Source organism: Lepidochelys olivacea (assembly GCF_965140295.1).
Source record: "Lepidochelys olivacea isolate rLepOli2 genome assembly, chromosome: 26".
Lineage (NCBI taxonomy): Eukaryota > Metazoa > Chordata > Testudines > Cheloniidae > Lepidochelys > Lepidochelys olivacea.
The window spans coordinates 10,316,029-10,337,920 of NC_140436.1; the positions used below are offsets into that span (position 1 = coordinate 10,316,029).

General features: G+C 41.7%; 1 protein-coding gene across 2 annotated transcripts in view; it reads right to left on the bottom strand.

Annotated features, from left to right (window-relative positions):
- The window catches only part of SLC23A2 (solute carrier family 23 member 2), a 117,466-nt gene that overhangs the window by 5,461 nt on the left and 90,113 nt on the right, over positions 1-21,892 (bottom strand). For both annotated transcript variants that reach the window (XM_084615402.1, XM_084615401.1), the window contains exons 7-13: positions 16,367-16,455; positions 13,153-13,223; positions 11,807-11,988; positions 7,438-7,558; positions 6,530-6,686; positions 4,355-4,502; positions 3,621-3,726 (exon numbers count right to left, since the gene is read on the bottom strand). In XM_084615402.1, the coding sequence (XP_084471528.1) occupies positions 3,621-3,726; positions 4,355-4,502; positions 6,530-6,686; positions 7,438-7,558; positions 11,807-11,988; positions 13,153-13,223; positions 16,367-16,455 (874 nt within the window). The remainder of the gene's footprint in view (positions 1-3,620; positions 3,727-4,354; positions 4,503-6,529; positions 6,687-7,437; positions 7,559-11,806; positions 11,989-13,152; positions 13,224-16,366; positions 16,456-21,892) is intronic.

Sequence of the window (21,892 nt, forward strand, 5' to 3'; positions counted from 1 at the left end):
AGAGAGAGACCTGGTGTACATACACACACATTTGTATGCACAGGACCCAAATCTGGTCGGTTTGAAAATTTGCTCCCAGCATAAACCTTTTAGAGGTTTTGAATTCAGCAATGTTCAGCTTCATACAGAACATAAGTAACAAAAATCACTATTATGTGTGGGTGTTTCCAGTGCTTGAGCCCTTAACTGAGCCAGTAGGTATAACAGGGTGCTTCACCCAAAGAGAGACACTCAGCATAAGCAACTATCAGAACGCTTGGGTACTAACAGGGTCAGACACAAGCAAGGGTGGCTCATGCTGCAATTATGTAACATTTGAATTTTAAAAAGAAACACATTATGCCTTTGTGGGTAGAGGAGACTATTTTCACCATGTTCTTCATTGCTTAATCATTCGCAGTCTTACCCGCTACCTGTGAAGAGACCAATTGCAAAGAGAAGCCAGACTGGTCAACATTAGTTATTTAGTGGATTAGCAATGCAAACAACTCTGCAAAATATCTTGATTGAAAGTATTTTCCTATTTGTATAGTATTAATTTCCCTCTGACTTGCTATCCCTTTCCCATTACTGATTACTTGATGATAGAGCGTGAAAATTGCTGAAGAACTGAATCACCACTACACCCCCAGCCAGTAAAAAGGAAATTGACATGCAAATATTCAGCCTTTAGGCATTAAACAAATGAAGTCTCAACTGGGATTTGAATCCCACTGTGGGTAGTCTATTACTGAAAACATCGAGTTCAGATCTGAATTTGATCTGCGTACATGTTCCCAGACACTTACACATAAACTGAACAAAAAAGGTTCTTGTTTCAAAACCAGAGGAAACCGCGTACAGCAAATCAGTATCTTATTGACATTTAATATTCTTTTCATCATGAATGTTTGCAGCGCAAGATGCCTGAAGCTTCTGCCCTGTAGTCAGACACATCACTCAATTCTCTTCTCACAGGGTAAAATTCACCGGAGCAGGGGTCTAGCATAAGGCCTAGGCCCTATCCAAGGGCCACTTAAAATTGGACCTTAAACTGTGCATGAGCCTTGTGCTGCACTCTGCACGGGGGTATATTTTACACCCACAGACTTTACACTGATAACAGGCTCAGCTTTAGTCCACAGTGTGCCAAATCACCTGACGTGTCTTAGGCCAGGTCTACACTACACACTTACTTTGGTACAACTGTGTGTGGGTTTTTCATACCCCTGAGTGATATAGTTATACCAGCCTTAACCCTCTGTGTAGACAACGCTATGTTGGTGGGAGAGCTCCTCTCGCCGGCACAGCTACTGTCTCTCGCGGAGGTGGAGTAACTAAGCTGACAGGAGAATTTTCTCCCGTCAGCTTTAGAGCATCTCCACCCAAGCACTATAGTAGCGTAGCTGCACCGAAGCAGTGTTTGTAGTGTAGATGGGCATACGCAGGAATAAAAAAATTGACCACTTTCGGAGGGGCACGTTCTGTGCCCCACCCCGAGGCTGGGGCATGCCCCTGCTTGCCCCCCCCTTATGAACCCCCAGGTGTAGACTTGCCCACAGTTAGGTTTTTAACCCCATACAAAGTTTACATGCCTCTTTGCACCCTTGCCTTATGGTAACTCCCAGGAAAATTAGGCAGTAGACATTGAGATTATTTGGTCACAATAAACCTTTTATAATTCAACCTCTTTTTATAAACCTTTACACTAATTTTTTCCTACGGAATTCCCTTCAATAATAAAAAGGAGGAGAGAGGTACAGTCAGCAGATGGCGCTGTTCGAATTTCTATTCTCAGCCAAAGGAAATACACTTGTTTTAGCAGAGACACAAATGGATAAAGATGCTCCAGAACGCTATGTGTATGTAAGAAAATGAAACCATCCCCCTGTACCGCCCAATGAGTTTGAAAATTAGATGTTAAATTTAAATAAAAAAATTTAATACAATTATTGAAAACGAAATATATACTTTCTGAGATCCGTCATCACAGATCCAGTATATGCTGTGTACATCTTCTATTCTCATTTGCAAGAAGAAGCTGGATCTGATTGCCGAGTTCAAACACCACAATCACTTATGCCAAATATTGGACAAAAATATGGACATTCATAACAAATGGTTACTCTAAGTAATTTGATATCCTTAACAATATTAATAATGAAGGTTGAACAAATCAGTGTGTATTCTAAGGTCCCAATTCAGGAAGTTACTAAAGCATGTGCCCACTTAAGCATGTGAATAGTCCCCATTAATTCTTATCATAGAATCACAGAAGATTAGGGTTGGAGGAGACCTCAGGAGGTCATCTAGCCCAACCTCCCCGCTCAAAGCAGGACCAACTACATCTTCCCACTAAGGGCTTTGTCGAGCCGGCACTTAAAAACCTCGAAGGATGGAGATTCCACCACTTCCCTAGGTAACCCATTCCAGTGCTTTACCACCCTCCCAGTGAAATAGTTTCTCCTAATATCCAACCTAGACCTCCCCCGTTGCAACTTGAGACCATTACTCCTTGTTCTGTCATCTGCCACCATCTGCTGAGAACATGCGAGCTCCATCCTCTTTGGAACCCCCCCTTCAGGTAGTTGAAGGCTGCTATCAAATCCCGCCTTACTCTTCTCTTCTGCAGACTAAATAAGCCCAGTTCTCTCAGCCGCTCCTCATAAGTCTTGTGCCCCAACCTCCTAATCATTTTCACTGCCCTCCGCTGGAATCTCTCCAATTTGTCCACATCCTTTCTGTTGTGGGGGGCCCCCTAACGGGACCGACTTACCTGCTTAAAGTTAAGCATATGCTGACATACTTTGCTGAACAAGCCTAAAGCACAGGGCATTTTCAAAATACACATATAGAAATACAGCATCCAAAGCATTTTAGGTGCTTTACAAACTAATAAGAAGCCAAGGACAAAGGTACTTAATTTAAACCTACAAGGGGGTTTTTAACCTCTGATGTAGCTACATCAATGCAACAGCACACCAGGGCAAACCCCTAGTAGGTGCTGCAGACAGTGGGGGATTTCACCAGTGCTGCTCAACAGGCGGCTCACACCCCCGCCCCGTGTAGACAAGGCCTTAGGGTTTGCACTGTATTACACTGTGTGTAAAAATGCACACAATGGGGGATTTCACCAGTGCTGCCCAACAGGCGGCTCACACCCCCGCCCCGTGTAGACAAGGCCTTAAGGTTTGCACCGTATTACACTGTGTGTAAAAATGTTTAGTCATTGTTATGAATTACCTCACAGCCAGGATACATACCAGAGCATTGATTTCAATTTACTTTAGAGTCCAACCAATTTGAAAACTGTAAAATCAACTTTGTTTGCACAAAGATCGAATTGATCTCATGTTACATTCCTGAAATAGGTTTTCTAACCACTTCTGACAAAACAAAGAAAAGGTTTTACCGTCTCTTGTTCATAATGGACATCTTGATAGGAACATGCCCAGTGTAGACAGATGAAGGAAGTTCAAAATATTGTGTGGCAGACAGTTTGCACAACAAGCTACAAGAGAGCACTACTTCCCTGTAAAGGGTTATGTCATGAAACAATATCAACGGTGAGAGCCAGAGTACTACAAGATCAAGCAATACTCAGGGAACTGATTACTGGCTGATGAGAGTCGAACATGTACCTTGGTGATACCCAAGACCCCGATGTTAGGGCTCGAAGAGGTGGATCCATTACCGGTACCAAATACTCCATCCAAAACGCAGGAAAGACCCTCAATGAAAATCCCTCTGTAATTCATGAAGAGAAAAAGAGTTAAGCTTTTAGATTAAAATACTCTCACTTCAAAATGTATTAATGGTTGCACAGCAAGTAGGTGCTTATCATAGTCCCTGGTCCCCAAGTTCTGATCCACTGAACATTTCAACACTTAGGTACATCTAACCAATCACAGTGGGGTCTTGTTGCCCCATCCTAGATTTCTACATTCGTAAAACAATTTAGGAAAATACAATGACGTCGAAAAATCAACGTTTAGAATTACTCTCTACTCTTAAAATTAAATTTCAGCTGTATTTAACAAGATACCGACACTGATTCCTTAGAATGAATTTAAAGCCCAAAAGTTTTATGATTCTGGCAATATTAGGATAGACACGAGTGCTGCTCCTACTGAAGCCATAAGTCTAACTTCCATTGAGTTCAGCAGATTCAGGATTGGGCTTTGAGTACTCTATTTCATACAACAGCTCAATTCAAAGCAGCTATGTTTTAGAAATCAGATCATTGGGTTCTAGACTTGATCATATTGTAAAACGTGATACCAAAACATCTGATAACAAAACTCTCTCTCAGCGAGAGTATGAAGCAGCCATGACAGCAGATAATATTATGCTTATTCTTTTCCAAGTGACTTACCTATTTATTGCATGAATAGGTGGAGGAGGAGCACAAGACAACCTTGCACAGGCATAGTAATCTCCGATTGATTCTATAATGCTTGCAACAACTGCACTAAGCATTCCTATTACTCCAGCTGCTGAAATCGTTGGCAACCCCCACTGAACTGTGAAGAGAAGAAAACTGAAATCTCTTTTGTTCTGCTGAAGACAATAATTTAGCTATTAAGATGTAAAACCACTGGTTCCCTTGCAGATTGCATGACTATCGCCTATGAAGATCATTCATTAAAACTCTATCTAGTTCAACTAGATATGAGAGGCAGAAACACTTGTTTAAATGTAAACCACTACAGTTTTGAGAGAGACTAAACCATTTTAACTGGCTTGGCCATGTTTAAAAACAAACTGCTTGCATTCATGAGAAATCTCAATGATTTGAGCTGCAGCTTGAGAGTCAGATCAGTGTGGGCTAATCACATAATTATGATTTGTTTGCACATTTGGTCTCTACCTTCAAGGGCTAACTATCTAAAGAGGACAAACTACCAGCTGTGATGATCCACATACTAACACCCCATCTCTCCAAACCTTCACAATACTAAAATAAGCCTGATTTGAAGGAAAGTCTTGCCATTGTTTTCATAACCACTGCCTCGATGCTTTCATCTTTTTTAAAGACTGAGGCACTCTTCCAATTAAGCAGTGTAAATTATGCATACATTAGTGAGTGACCCAGGGAAGTCTAATATATCTTAGATTTGAAAATTAATACCACTACCCTCCCTCCTCACCTCTCCCCCCGCCCCCCCCCAAAAATCTTCATTTGCTTTACATCACGTTTTATAAAACATACTTCAGAAACTACTTCTTTAAAATGTTCAGTATGAACTAAAGCACACGAAAAACCAAAACACAGTTGCCTCATTTCTGTGTGATAGTATTGATATGCATTTCTGGTATTGCTCCTTTCACCTCAAAAGGGGCACAATTAAATTTGGCTGTAAAGCTGCAATTTGTGTTAATGAGAAATGTGACGGTAAGTCCCCCGTTACCAATTTTAAGCTTTAGATCCATCAGCAAAAGAATAAATGTCTAATAGTTTTACTGTAAAATTCACTTATGCCCCAGGTATCCTGTTTCTCCAACCCACTTTCACCTTTCAAAAGTAAAAAGATACACTGCAGCATTTAATTGGTTAAAATTACCAGGTTGTAAATACTTCCATTTGGACATCGTGCAGTGCTCTGGACATTCACCTAGCACATAGAGTAAGGGAGTTCAGACACCAGCCCACAGTTTCAAATTTGATGCCGAAGGTTTGACACTTAGGTTTATTATTTAGGCCAATAAACAGAAGTGGTCTAATTTTCAGACTTGCTCAGACTCCCACAGAAAACAATGGGAGTTTGGCCCTTCTGAAAGCCAGGCCACTTCTACAGTGGTGCCCAATTTCAGGCTCCCAAATTTGAAAATTTTCATCATAATTATCAGAAGTGGGTAAGAAGAAATGTGCTCAATCGGGAAAACAAAATATAAAACCCCAGACCTGTGCATTTAAGTGATGCTCTTAGGTGGCTTAAAATCGAGACACCTGTATCCATTTGTTCTCACTATAGCTCTCAAGGACCTCAGCAGCTTAACAGGGCTATATGCACTCGCCACATCACCTATATCTTACAGTGCTATTAGCAGTGGAATATATGAAAGTAACAGCTTGCTGCGCAACAAACTGCTCATCAGCGAGTGAGTGTTAAGGAAAATTCAACCCATCATTTCCCAGGAATCCCAATAGCTGCTTTGCCGTATCCATTGATAAAAGGTTACTATTTTGTGGGAGAACACGTAAAAACAGACGTTAGTCATTCAACGGCAATAGTTATCTTGTTATATCCTGTGAGGTACTGAGGGTCCTCAACTCCTACTCCAGAAAAGGTGAATTGAGGGTGCTCAGCACCTCTCTGAATGAGACCCTGTGGCTTGTGCTGTTTTTGTATGTAAAGGGAAAGCCATAACCAGGTTTAAAACTCCTGGTTTCTATAGGTCAGTTTAAAATCCCATCCCTCTTACTGTCTAAACACATCAGAACCCAATGGTATGACATAGTCGGTAATGTTAGCAAGGAACATTGAAAGGATGCTCGTGAGCATACTTCTAACTCCCAGCACTTGTACACATTTTGTAACATACTCACAAGGATAAGGAACCTTAAACCAGGGTGCTACCAACAGCACTCCTTGTCTAGCATCCGTGCGAGCATAGAACCCATACTTTGTGCTGTCTGGGGGAAAGACGTCTGTCACAGTAAAGATGAAGCAAAGCAACCATGACACCAGGATAGCCAGAATAATCTGCAGATGAGGGGGAGGGGGGGGAAAAAAGTATTTAAAGTGAACGCACATTTCCATTTATCAACAAGGAAATGGCCATCAATAGTGAATTGTTCATGCAAACCTCTATTACCTACATATCAGACATACTTAAAACCAGAATAATAAATCCTATAATGAACTTCTTGGGTAGATTTTCCTTTCATTAAACTGCATCTAGAAAAGCTTTCAAGTCGACTTTTCCCCCTTCTTAAATCAGTGAATGCTTCCAAATGAGTACTTCAGGAATGACTGCACTAGTTTTTATTTTTACAAAAACGTAAAAGGAAGCTTTTCGCATAACTCAAGTGCATATTACAGAAAGCCTGAAGATAGTGAACTTTACCACCCCCTACTTTGGAAGGCTAAATTTAAGTTGTGAACCTCTCCTTCCCCCTCCAGACTCCTTCACTCCCCCTTTTCCCACCCTGTACCTGTAACTGGCTCTGCACAGGGGTGAGCCCACACGGAGCCAGCTGCAAGAATGGGGACTATGAATACTAGAGGTTTGTCACCATTTCCTGTACTAAATGAGAAATTTTGTGGAGTTTCTTAAAAGTGCATTTGTGGCGTTATCCCCATTATTATTTTTTGTGATCTGCTCAGCTGGTTCTAGAAAAATCAAAATAGTCATCACCAGTTCAGGGGTGGTGGGGGGAGGGAAGAGTCCATTCAGACTATTTCACCATAACCTGTGGTATGGAAAAATCAAAAGACAAATGGAATTACTTACAGGAAACATTTTAAAAAGCTGCAACCTGTAGGCTGTCCATCCTTTTTTGGATTTGTAAATGGGTAAGGGGAATTTGACATTCCTTGCATATTGGGAAAACAACAACACTAGGAAAATAGTCCTGAGGGAGAGAAAAAAGGGCCATAAATCATTCACATCAGCACGTTCAAAATCCTTCCCATTACGAATATAATATTGTAATCTCTTGCAGACATTCTACAGCCAAGGTATAGCAGCATATTTTGGTGCTTAACCAAGACAAAACATTTTTACAGAGAAAATGAATACTTTAAGTATGAAGCCATTGTAATGAGAAATCCAATACTATAAAATATGTATACATGCTTTAGAGTGTCATAATACAGTTAAAAGAAAAGGAGTACTTGTGGCACCTTAGAGACGAACAAATTTATTGAGCATAAGCTTTCGTGATCTCAGCTCAGTTCATTGGATGCATTCACTGAACGCTGCAGCTCACAAAAGCTTATGCTCAAATAAATTTGTTCGTCTCTAAGGTGCCACAAGTACTCCTTTTCTTTTTGCGAATACAGACTAACACGGCTGCTACTCTGAAACCTGTCAAAATACAGTCAGAGGTAAATAGGTCAGAACAGAGGGAGCGAGATTAAGAGATCTAGGCCACTGAGCGATACATATTCAGAGATGGGAAAGCCACTGAGATGGAGAGAGATTGTTCTCTATAACTCCTGTCTTTAGGGCGTTGCCACTATCCATAGCCTGTGTGTGAAAGCACAGATGTCTAGGACTCTATGAAATCTCACTGCTAAATACGCAGAAGGGGAGGTCAGAGACAGGCTGGAGGCAAGTACATGGTGAGATCTTAATACTCGGTACTTACATAAAGCCTACCATCTCCAAAGCACTTTACAAACATTCATTAAGTAAGTTACCAAAAGTCAGTTCTAGCATCAGCTCTTAAAGGCTCAGATTTTGTGGTGTATTCACCCTCCAACATCCAAGCGCAACAGTCAAAGATTAATGAGTTACACGTTAGCACAGGGTGAAATTTCATCCTATGCAGAAGGACAGCTCAAGGCTTACACACCACTTAAGTTCTCAAAATAGGGTTTAAGTGATATACAGAACCTGTGCTGGCTCTCTAGCACAGAGGTATAATTCACTTATCCTTTAGGTTAATACATAAAAACTGCACTACTGATTTATGGAAAGTAAGTTCTGGTGAAGCCATACTCTAATTCCCATCCCACTGCGAAGTTTTTACAGAAAACACATTTTTTCTCTGAAAACAAGTCATGACTTCTGAGAATCCAATAACAGAAAGAAGGAGAAAGTGTTCAAAAGTGAAAGAAATGCAGATCCATCGAGAGAGAGCACAAAGAAGGGGAAGATGCAGCATGTGTAATGCAGAGTTGTCGGGCAACATGAACTGCTAAAGCCACCCACACCATTCTGTTGAGTAGGATACTTACAATGGCAAATGAACAAAAATCAATCTCTCTCTCCCAGGCAGACCAATATTCCCAGTTCCATTCAAACTTTAGAGTTAATAATAATAATAATAATACTGTTTATTACTTGTACTATAATAATGCCTATCAGCCCTAGTATTAAGCAACCATTTTTCTTGGGCCAAAGCATCTGACTCGAGTTTTGGACTTGCCTCAGGGTCACAAGTGCAAACTTCTAATTTAGAAGGATTTAAAAAAAATATTAAATTTAGCACTGTTGTAAGATTTTAAGTCACTGCTGCTCATACTGTGAAGAGGGTCAACAAGGCACGGTATTTAATATTTTACTCAAGCTCAATATCGCGGAGAATGGTCTTAATGCCTAAAAAATACCATCAAACGACCTGAATGAAAGCCTATTCCAGGTCCTACCCAAAGTAGTGACCTCATATGCTTCTCTAGTCTCTTATGGTATTCTCTGCTGACCTTGAACAAGATACTAGTCCTTGTCTTGAGAGCCAATCTCGCTCTAGTGAGTCAAATCAGAATGCAAACTACATAAAAACTTGAGTTAAGCTGTTCTAAATATAAACCCTTTTTGAGATTCTGAAGGAGTAGGTTCCATCCCCAATTCAAAGATTTTAAGCTTTTCTCTCTTTCTTTCCATCTTTTCCTGTTCCAAATCACCTTTAATTCAGTAGAAAAAAGTTTTGTTCTCTCTTAAACTCCAGGTACAGCGTGTTCTGCGCAGGAGTGGTGTCATTCATACTTGCAGAAGTATGAATGATAAGAGGTACCTTTCCTTGCATATGAGGTACATCTTGCACTCTTCAAAGAAAGACATTACTGAAAGATGGACTACCTTTGTAAGTGTAACTAGCTCACCCTAAACCAGAGTTCGACTGGTTGCCTATAGTATTAAATAAAAGTAATGGTAAGAACTAAAACTGGATTACCCAAACATGACAGATGTTCCAAGCTTCCTAATTCAGAGATAGAGCTGGCAGTGGTTAAAGCACAGAAGTGGGAGTCAACTCAAAATGTAACTCCAGCTCTGCCATTGCCTCATTGGGACCATACACAAGTAAACCTTTGCGTCTCAACCTGCTGATCTACTAAATGGCTGTAATATTAGGCCTGCTTCAGGGGGAAATATTGAGGCTTACTGGCAGTCTCTGTGTAGTATTTTGCGATCCTTGGATGAAAGACATTAAGTAAACTCAGCAGTATTAGTACTAAAATTGAATATTTTGCCCTCAGGCCCTGTGACAAGGCAATTTGCCTGCAGTATTCTTGGAAAACATGATTGAATTAAGTTTCAGCATCTTTGGAGTGCAAAGTTTATGTATTGTGAGATTGGATGTAAATTCTCAGGGGGGCAAGAGAAGGGAAGAGAGACGTGGCCAATGAAAGCCCTGGGAAGTGTGATGAGCTTCAAAGGACTATTTTAAACAAGACAAGAAGGATCTTCTGGGACAAACAAGTGAATTTACTAGGAAATACCTGGGGGAAAGTGAATGCAAATTCCCACCTTCAGACCCAACCTTTTGAAATTAAACCCCAAGGAGAGAAACGCCGTCTGCTGATTATCTTTTCTCAGAATCTGAAGATCCAAGATCCAAGCTGTATACAGGAGAGACTGACTTATTCATGGGTGTGCTTCTTCTCAGCTAAAGCAATGATGAACTTGTAACCACAGAAAAAGCCCCTTGTGAGGCCTGAAGGCCTGATCAACTTACTAGAGCCCTAGCTGGATTGGGGGGTGATTTCTGGTAAGCTTATTAGCATTCATGCAGAGTTTTATTGTTTTTAATAGGTTCTCTCTGTAATGCTTTCATCTTAAGAACAAAGGTTTTTGCTTACAAAGAACTGCCGGGTAACTTAGAACTGGGCAATTACAGCTCTTTATAGCCTCTGAGGAGAAAGCAAAGTGCAGATGCAGGCCTGTTTAGGCAGTCTGGCTTGCTGCGAAGTCACAGCGGAAGTAGGAAACTATGCAGACCGGAAAATCCCCAGTCTGGAGGGAGACAGAGACAGGTCTCACTCAAGAGGTAACAGCTGAAGAGCCGGGAGCCCACAGTGGGTGCCCTTACTGGCCAATGCAGGGGGAATTCAGGTGGAGCTGTCCTGAACTGTGACAGGCCTTATTCACCAAACAGACCAGCGTCGCAGATGCACAACTGAAGCACAGTCTAGGAACTCATGTTTCCCAGTCTTCACATAGTCAACACACTATGATGCATCCTAAGAGTGAGTTATTTCAGCCTTGGACTCTGATTTGTGCAACATGTGACGTCAGAAAACTGTTTGGGAAATTAAAAATCCTGTGAAACAGGACTAACTGCCTGTTTAGTGTAGTTCATTCACAGGCATTTTTCTGCCTCCCAAGTTAGCAACCTAAGTCTCTGTCGCATGTCATAACAGAGAAGATATTTTCATGAGACTTTTTTTTTTTTAAATATACTGAGTTTAGCTGACTGAGGAGACACTTTCCAGTCTTGTACAAAGTTCTGCATTGCAGCAGTCGGACAGGATTTATTTATTGGCCGATGCTCAACTATTTAATTGCTGTTCCCTAACAACAAATGGAATGGGAGAGGAGGTGAGATGTCCGCCCACAGTGGGAAACTTGAGAGTTGCTGCAGGGATTTAAATGCAGAAGGAAGTAAGGGAATACACACAGAAAGTAAAAATAAAGGGCGAAAGTCACATACATGCTAAAGCTGTGCATATTTCCTCACTAACAGTTGTTCAGTGTGAACGCAGGAAACCTATATAACAAAAAAAACTACCAAAACATTAATTACTACTAAAGGCTATGTCCTATCCTTTGTGCAAACCGCTCCCTGACATGAGCAGGAGAACCACTGTGGAGTGACAACTGTATGCATCCTTTCTTCATAATGCAGCTCCAGTTAACCACATCCAAGGGTACTTACAACATAGCAATACCCCAGTGTTTGCCTGCTCTCTCCCCTGCGGCCTGGAAACCCGACAGGCCAATCAGAGCCACAGTTGGTGTAATCGTCAGAGGTCCAATGTATCTCAGGAGAGCTCCAGGAAGGCCAAGGAAGCCAATCACCACTTCTATTAAGGAGGACATGATAATAGCCCCTTGGATCTGAATACACAAAGAATGGGAAAAAATACAGTTCAATTAAGTTTGAAACAAAACCTTCTTTTTCGGCTCTGGGTTATAAACTGCAATTAAAGAATTCAGTGACAAAGCAGGCCTCAGCAAACTGTTTTTCGTCATACAACAGCTAATTATGAGTTTAAGTGACTTATTGCTTACGTATAACACTCATGTTTTTCTCCACAAAACTATTACCCAACGGACCAATGGGCCAGTTTGGTAGTTGTGTGGATAGCACATCACACTGTCATACAGGAGACCTGGGTTCCAGGCTAACCTTTAAGCTCTCAGATCGAACCGGCAAGGGCTGGTGGCGCCACGGAGGTGAGATGCTCTTAGCTCCTAGGGGCAGAGTATATGCTGCATTGTTCACAAGTGCTCCTTAGAAGCTGGCATAGAGCAGCGTTGTGGTCTCAGGAGACTGCCAGCCTTCTTGGCTGCAGGGCTCTTGGCAGGATGTAGCTATGGTTTGAACATGGGGAAGAGAGAGGGGTTGTTTTAAATTGAGGAAAAATTTGCAGCCCCAAGCGACGGGATGGGAGATAAGTTCCATGACACATGCCTCAATTGGACTATGCTACCTATCCTTCTGTAGTGTGATGTCTGGGCACAACCCCCATCCTGGGCTCTGCAGGACAAAAGAAAGTTCATACTGAAATGCTGGAGGTGGGGAAGGAATTGGGCAGACTCAGCACGTCTCTGGGGAGCATCAGCATCTCCATCAGAACTGTATCCAGCTTTAGAAACCTTGATATCAAGTGATTTGCTCACTGCAGATCATTATCCTTGGGGAACAGCCTATTGAATTACTGAGCAATGGTAGGCAAGCAGCTTAATAGCAGCTAAAGTGTTTAACTGCTATTGGTGAACACAAACTGCGCATTCTAAGCAGCAGAATATTAGTCTCCCTTGTGTACTGTACTGTACGTCTTTTTGAACGTGGTAGATGACTCATTGCATTCCATTTTCAGTAATGCATAAAGAAGTTGGAATGGTTAAAATTTGCACAAAGCAGATAACGGGATATAGTCACACTTAATGGTAGTGAAGGACAAAATTACAAACTTAAAATACAAGAACATGCAGAGGTACGGATGAGAAACCTTAACTGAAATGGGATGATCAACAGAGAAAGACTACTTATGTTACCTCTCGTATCCTGGGGTACCAGATATGCTCAGTGTGCAGCAGCTCTGTTGTGCCATTAGTAACTGTTACATCTTGGAGGAATAAAAAACAAACACGTTTTCATTTCTGTGTCCCATTCAGAGTGTTTTATTTTTAGTAAGTGAAAGATTCACCTAATACTTCAGCACTAGTTTATTTTTTAGACTGACCAATGTTTGAGAAACTAAACACTCCAGTCCCAGCAATCAGCTCTCAGAGTCTGGCTACACAGCAACTAGACACCAATGGCTGGCCTGTGCCAGCGACTCAGGCTATGTGACTGTTTCATTGCAGTCTATGCTTCTGGGCTCAGGCTCTGAGACTCTGCACAGTGGGAGCGTCCCAGAGACCAGGTTCCGGCCTGAGCCCAGAAGTCTACATGGCAATCAAACAGCCCTGCAGCCCAAGGCCCGGGAGCCCAGGTCGAGTGGCACAGGCCAGCCACAGGTTTTTCTTTGCAGCGTAGACACATCTTCAGAGGACTAAGGCAGCATTTCCTAAGGGCTAGCCACCAGAGTGGAAAATCCTAATTTGCCAAATGTAAGGGTCACTTATGGATTCTTTTCACCCCAGTAAGCTGAGTGGGAATGTTTTCATCACGAGAATTACTTGATTTTATACGTCTAAAACAGTCAAACATTTGTCATTTACTAATTTAACAAGTTCATTAGAGTGTAATAACAGCTCGTGTCTGACCCCTTTAGAAGGTTAGAAATGGTCAAGAGCAACACAAAGCAAGGGTCCTTTTCAACGATAAACTGAAACCAGTATCTCATTTGATCTCTAATACAGGAATAAGCCACAACAGGGTGTGTACTTCTAGGCTGTTAATACACGCTTCAGGGCACTGTGATGCATCCAGTTGAAAGCAGATCACGCTCCTTAGCATGGCTTACTGCCATGGACACTGAAAATTTGTGTGTAATTTCATCATGTCCAGGGCCTGATTTTCTGAACTACAGACTTGGATATCTACCTTCTAAGATATAAAACCTAACGTGAGCTGTTGCAAATATCAAAAAGAAGAAATGAATGTAAGAGGGTCACAATTAATTAAAGGGATCTGGGGCCTATGAGAGGAAGCCGGAAACTCTTTTTTCACCTTTTCATCTGCTGTTCCCTTCCCCAAGTCAAGCTGCCTCATTCTGCACAGGTAAGATCTTAAAATCTACCATAGAAAACTGAACTGAGAGCAATGACATAGTTCCGACTTCAGTTTTTTAACTTCAAGAGAGACCAGATGGTCAGGTTTCATTTAAAAAGCTAACTATACATCTGTGGAAAACTTCTCAAGACACTGGGGTGGGCAAAAGAGACACTGAAGGCCTAATTTGGCCTACAGTTTGGTTTGCTTGTTTAATTGGTGACATTGAGGTGGAAACCACCAAAACCTGGCTCTCAAAATTCAGGCTCATTATGCAGAGGTAACAGTGAAACATCTATTGCATAGAGTTTATGGCTAAAAGACTAGCTCTTCTAGTCTGATCTCTTGTATATCGCAGGCCATAGAATTTTGTCCATTTACTCTTGTATTGAGCCCAATAACTTGTATTTAACTAAGGCATATTTTCCAGACAGGCATCCAGTCTCGATTTGCAGACACCAAGAGATGAAGAATCTACCACTTCCCTTGGAAGTTTGTTTCAATGTTTAATCACCTGCACTGTTAAAAATGTGTGCCTAATTTCTAATTTTAATTCTTCCAGCTTAAGCTTCCAACCCTTGGTTCTTGTTCTGTCTGTCTTCACTAAAGCCCTTTAGTACCTGGTATTTTCTTCCTATGAAGGTACTTATACACTGTAATCAGACCACTCAAAAAAAAAAATTTTTTTTTTTGATAAACAAAACAGATTGAGCTCTTGAAGTCTCTAACTCCAAGGTATTTTCTCCAGCCTTCAAATCATGTTTTGTGGCTCTTTTCTTCAACCTCAAATTTTCAACATACTTTTTAAAATGTGGGTATCAGGACTGTATGCGGAACTACACGCTATTTCAACACTGGTCTCACCAACGCTATGTACAGCAGTAACCATCATCTCCTTACTCCTACTCATTAATCCCTTTGATACATCCCAGGATTGCATCAGACCTGTGCACCACAGCATTGCACTGGGAATTCATGCTGAGTTGCTGGTCTACTATAACCTCTAACTCCTTTTCAGTTGCCAGGACACAGTCCCCTATTCTGCAGGTATGGCCTTCATACTTTATTCTTAGAAGTACAGCTTTGTATTTTAATACAGTCAGATGTGTTTTGTTATATGGGTCCAGATTACCAATCAATCCAGATGACTGCCCTATCGTCATTATTTACTATTCAGTCGGTCTTTTGAGTCATCCGCAAATTTTATCAGCAGCAATTTTATATTCGCTTCCAGATGGTTGACAAAAAATGCTGAATAGCATTGGACCTAATAGTAATCCCTGTGGAACCCCGCTAGAAATAACCCCATTCAATGGTGATTCCTCAATGACAACAATGTTCAAAGATCTCTCAGCTAGACAGTTCTGATTCCACTTCACACAAGTTTTGATACTGTATAGTACTATTTTAATTTTTGAATACTGATGTAACATTAGCACTTTTCCAGTTTTCTCAATTTTCTGTTTTCTCCTTAGCCAGATCTTTTATAACTCATGGATGCAAGTTATCCTGCTGATTTACAGAAGTTTATCCCCGGTAGATGTTGTTTCAAATCCTTCTTAATAGTAGCATGCAAAGTACTTCAGAATGCTCATGTGACAAGAGTACATCATCCTGCTTCATTCCAAATGCACAACAGAAATATTTATTGAACACATCTGCCTTTTCTGCATTGTTAACAACAATTCTGCTATATCTATCTAGTAATGGGCCTGTACCACTGCTAGACCCCACTTACTGAACAAAAAAACCCACCTTATTTTCCTTAGCGCTACAAGCCAGAGATTTTGCCCTGATATAATTAGCTTCTCGCTTTTTTTTAAAAAAAATACTTCATTTACACGAAGAGTGTATTAGACATGGAAATCACTAAAAGAAAGTCAGAACTCCACAACAGCATTTTTACAAAATCATGTTTTCAAAAGCAAAGAGTCAAACAATTCTCCTAATCTCTCCACATCGGTGAGTTGCAAGTTAGATGTCCCATTTTGAGTTACCTGGGTGACTTATCACGTGGTTAAAATTCCATAAGCATACATGACTTGCATTTACCTGTGTCATTACACTTCCACTTCTCCAAGGAGAGGATCGCTCTGGCAGGTGCTAAGAATGCAAAAGCACTGGCTTGAAACAAAGGTAACCTGAAGGAAATGGAAAGAGAAAATACAGACCTTTGTAGTTTGCAACATCATAACACTGTTTCTATGTACTTTTCTACGTGTGGTTTTCACGAGGTTAACCCTCTTCAACTTACTACTCTTTTTCCACTATTAGAAATTTTGAAGTAAACAATTTTTTATTTAAAGGAATAAAAAGAAATCATAAAAAAATCCAACCACCAGAAAGACATTAAATGCAATAGCAGCTATTATTAGTAACAAATGTTACTGAACACTTGTATGCAGATACCAGGTATTGGTACAACAAGACCTTTATTCAACGGGGGAAAGGCCGTGCATAACAGGTATATACTAAAACAATACAAGTGTGAGGTGCTGAATGTGCAGAAGTACAGTATATGAAGTGTTAAGTTAGCTTGTGAAAGGCAAGTTATTCTTCACATAGTTTGAATAAGGGCTAGTCTACACTGGCTTTAGCCTTGTTGGTGTAGTCACAGCAGAGTGCTGGGGGAGAGCTCTCCCAGCGCTCTAAAAAAAACCACCTCCATGAGAGGCACGGCTCCCGGCGTTGGTACACTGTTCACACTGGCGCTTTACAGCACCGAAACTTGCTGCGCTCAGTGGGGTGTTTTTGCAGACCCCATGAGCGAGAAAGTTGCAGCCCTGTTAAGTGCCAGTGTAGACAAGCCTTAAGTGACACACCTGAATTGCACAGCTGGGATTAAAAGCATATATAGTTTGATTACTGAGTTGATGTGTAAATAGCTATAAAGCAGGTAAAAACTGATAAGTTCCAGGAAAGCAAGAGCAATGAATCTGGAAGCTGAAAGGATATTAAGAGAAAAGACATGTTTAATATTGTTTATATCAATTCCCCAAACGGTTTTAAAAAGGACATCCATCTGCATCTTTCTGTGTATTCAGTAAGCTATAGCTTGCACAACATGTTAAAACAGTAATAGACATTGCTTAACTATTTAAGAATAACACTTTGAACTGTTCTCTACAGACTGTTTTTGCGAGATGGTCACATCGTTCTCTTTAAAAACAGATCAAACTCTGGCACATCGAGCACTTCCTGCTCATGGGGCACTGGCTACACTCCTGCTTTTCTGCTGCTTGTACCGCCACAAAAGAGAGCCCTGATGCCGGCAGAATCAGCAGCACAGGAAAAGGAGCAAAACCAGCAGGCTCAGCTCGGGGTAACAAGTAGCCAAAAAAAGTAGGACTAGAAATGCGAAATGCCGGAACAACTGGAGGGAGGACCTTCCTCAGTGAGGTACTTCAGAGAGTACGATGAACAGAGGAGGTGGCGAGGAGATAGAAAACAGAGGCAATAGGAACATGCATGAGTTAATGTCATACGTTCACAGGCAGGAAAAGGGATCAAGAGTTGGTATATGATTGGCAGGGGAGGTGGCCATGAGATTCTTTTACAAGAATTGGCCCACACAGAGAATTTAGAAACCTCTGCTTTTTAAAAATTCTAAGTACGGGCAGCACACAGACCACATGTGAATGGCCATGACTTTGCTTGGATTGTGAGGCTTATACTCGGGTGTGAGTCCCTATATCGGCTACTCGTGGCAAAAATCTAAACCATATCCTGAGTGAAGAGAAATGGTGTTTGCTGTGAGCAAATGATTCATCTCATACCTTTGATCTTCACTAGACAAACTGGCACCCAGGGCAAAATATGTAATACCTGAAACAAGCTGCTACTCCTCACCTCTACTTACCCACTACTTCCCTTCTCCTTTTACAAATCCTTTAATATACCTCTCAAAAACATTCTTCAATAATGAAGTCAGTTTAGTGTTTCAACTTGATTCCGGCAATTTAGTCCATGCAGAAAAAGCTTTTCAAACCTTGTGTAAATTTAACTTCATCTGTAACATGCACATGTTGTGAGCATTCAAAGCTTAATATTTGTTCCTTTCAAATGATTAGGTATCAGCACATTCTATGAATATTAAATAGGCACAGAAGCCTGGACTTCTGCTGTGTCAACTTGCCTCCATTTGACACACAACTTCTTGACAGATAAATTTAGATTTAATTTTTTTAAAACATCATAAAATTGCAAAACTGCACTGTCTTGGAAGAGATCAGTGCAAAAGAATTCAGGAGTTGAGCTTTTTAACTATATTCGATAAGGAACTGTTATGTGAAGTGTTCAGAGATGCTCCAGGCTGTGGAGATTTTTAATTAATTCATGATGTTTGAATTTTCAAGTAAAACACTGATGCCCTGATTTAGGGAAGTATGAACATATGTGCTCAGGTTAAGCTTTTGGATATTCTCCTTTGATAAATTCTTTGTACATTGTCGAATGCGGTTTTGCATGACTGACCCCTCAGGCCTTGTAAGTCAAAGCTGACCTGCTATATTGATCATGAGAGTTTCTGCAGCAGACAAGATACCAGCTTTGTTTTTTCCTAACCAGAAATTAACATAACCTATCTTACTTTGTTACAGTAGTAAGCGAGTAAAGAACAACCATGACCAGTTATCTTTCAAGAAAGCTAACATTAGCACTGGCCTGGGTTAATAGAATATCAGGGTTGGAAGACCTCAGGAGGTCAACTCGTCCAACCCCCTGCTCAAAGCAGGGCCAATCCCCAACTAAATTATCCCAGCCAGGGCTTTGTCAAGCCGGGCCTTAAAAACCTCTAAGGATGGACATTCCACCACCTCCCTAGGGAACCCATTCCAGTGGTTCACCACCCAACGTATTCCATACAATGCCAAACATATTCCGTAAAATGCCTTTCCAATTTTTAAGTTCCACACATACTGGATAAGAATTATGCTACTGTCAGGGTTCCTTCCCCCACTCTGAACTCTAGGGTACAGATGTGGGGACCAGCATGAAAGACCCCGAAAGACCCCCTAAGCTTATTTCTACCAGCTTAGGTTAAAAACTTCCCCAAGGTACAAACTTTCCCTTGTCCTTGAACCGTATGCTGCCACCAAGCGTTTTAAACAAGGAACAGAGAAAGAGACCACTTGGAAACGTCTTCCCCCAAAATATCCCCCCAAGCCCCCCCCCGTTCCTGAGGAAGGCTTGATAAGAATCCTCACCAATTTTGTACAGATGAACACAGACTCAAACCCTGGGATCTTAAGAACAATGAAAAAATCAATCCGGTTCTTAAAAGAAGAATTTGAATTAAAGAAAAGGTAAAAGAATCACCTCTGTAAAATCAGGATGGAAAATACTTTACAGGGTATTCAGATTCAAAACACAGAGGATCCCCTTCTGGGCAAAACCTTAAAGTTACAGAAAACAGGAATAAACCTCCCTCTTAACACAGGGAAAATTTACATAAAACCAAAGATAAACTAATCTGCCTTGCCTGGCTTACTTATACCAGTTGCAATATTGGAGACTTGGATTAGGATGGGTTGGAGAAGATGGATTACTGTCTGGCCTCTCTCAGTCCCAAGAGAGAGCAAACATGTAAACTAAGAGCACAAACAAAAGCCTCCCCCCACCCCAAGATTTGAAATTATCTTGTTCCCTTATTGGTCCTTTGGGTCAGGTGCCAGCCAGGTTAGCTGAGCTTCTTCACCCTTTACAGGTAACAGGATGTTGCCTCTGGCCAGGAGAGATTTTATAGCACTGTATACACAAAGGTGGTTACCCTTCCCTTTATATTTACCTACAGCCATATTTAAACCAAAGCTAATCTTTAATGTGTGATTTCAATTTGGGCTATAGTGCAGTATGTAAGTCCTTAGTCCCATTTCTAACGTTTACACTGCAATCAATTCACAGAGAGTAAATTCTAATGCAACACCAAGGCCAACACCATTGCTACAGACACATAAACCACAGTACAAACGCTGAAGCTCTTTTGTAAAAGATAAGGTTACTCGAAGAATAGCAATTCACAACTAACTTGCAAAAAGTAAGATGCTAATTTAGAGTTTAAGTGTAACAGCAAGCCTGAAGCAGGTTTGTAAAAGGTAAGGTTACTCGACGAAAACCAATTACTCACCTTCTCGGAACTGTTGTTCTTCAAGATATGTTGCTCATATCAATTCCAATTAGATGTGTGCACGCCATGTGCACAGTCATCTGAAAGTTTTTCCCCCTCGCAGCACATGTCGGGTTGGCTCTAGAGCGGTGCCTTCATGGCGCTCCATCTATGACCCTGGCAACCCGGCGCCTCCTCAGTTCCTTCTTGCCAGTTACTCCAACAGAGGGCAAGGGTTTGGAATGGATATCAGCAACACATCTTGAAGAACAGCTACGATAAGGTGAGTAACCGTTTTTTCTTCAAGTGATTGCTCATATCTATTTCAATTACGTGACTCCCAAGCCTTAGCTAGGCAATGGGGTCGGAGTTACGGAATCGCTGATTGGAGCACCACTCTGCCAAAGACTGCATCATCTCTGGCATGCCGGATGATGGCATAATGAGAGGTGAACGTATGTATCGAGGACCAAGTTGCTGCCCTGCAGATTTCTTGCATCAGGCCCTGGGCCAGGAACATCTCTGATGAGGACTGGGCCCTCGTGGAGTGTGCCGTACGAGCCGGGGCTGGTGTTTTGGCCAGCTTGTAGTATGTGCGGATGCAGGACTTGATCCAGGAAGGTATTCTTTGAGATGAGACCAGGAGTCCTTTCATCCCATCTGCTACCACTACGAACAACTGGTTCGACTTCCTGAACAGCTCGGTGCGCTCCATGTAGAAGGCCAGCGCTCGCCGAACATCAAGGGAGTGCAGCCTCTGCTCACGACTACACGCATGAGGCTTAGGATAAAAAAAAACAGGCAAGAAAATGTCCTGACTATTGTGGAAGTGTGACACAACCTTAGGAAGAAAGGCCGGGTGGGGTCTGAGTTGCACCTTATCCCTGTGGAAAACCGTATAAGGTGGGTCAGAGGCAAGGGCCTAACTCAGACACACTCCTTGCAGATATAATGGCAACCCAAAAGGGTATCTTCCACGACAGATAGAAAAGGGAGCAAGTCGTCAGCGATTCAAATGGGGGCACCATCAGTCTGGAGAGGACCAGATTAAGGTCCCCCACGCGGACAGGCTGTCTGATCTGGGGATGTAGCTTTTCCAGACCCTTGAGGATCTGACCAACCATAGGGTTGGCAAAGACGGAGAGTCCAGATGCTCCTGGGTGGAAAGCTGAGATAGCAGCGAGGTGTACCTTTCTGGAGGACATTGCCAGGCCGTGCTGTTTCAGGTGCAGAAGGTACTCTAAGATGAGAGGTACAGGTGCCTGAAGAGGGGGTGTAGGACTCTGGTCACACCAACACAAAAATCTCTTCCACTTTGCCAGATACGTGGCTCTAGTGGAGTGCTTCCTGCTGCTGAGGACGACTTGTTCTTAGCACAGAAGCTCCATGGGGTTCAGCCAGGAAGCTTCCAAGCTGTGAAGTGGAAGGACTGCAGGTCGGGGTGATGGATGCAACTGTGGTCCTGAGTGATCAGG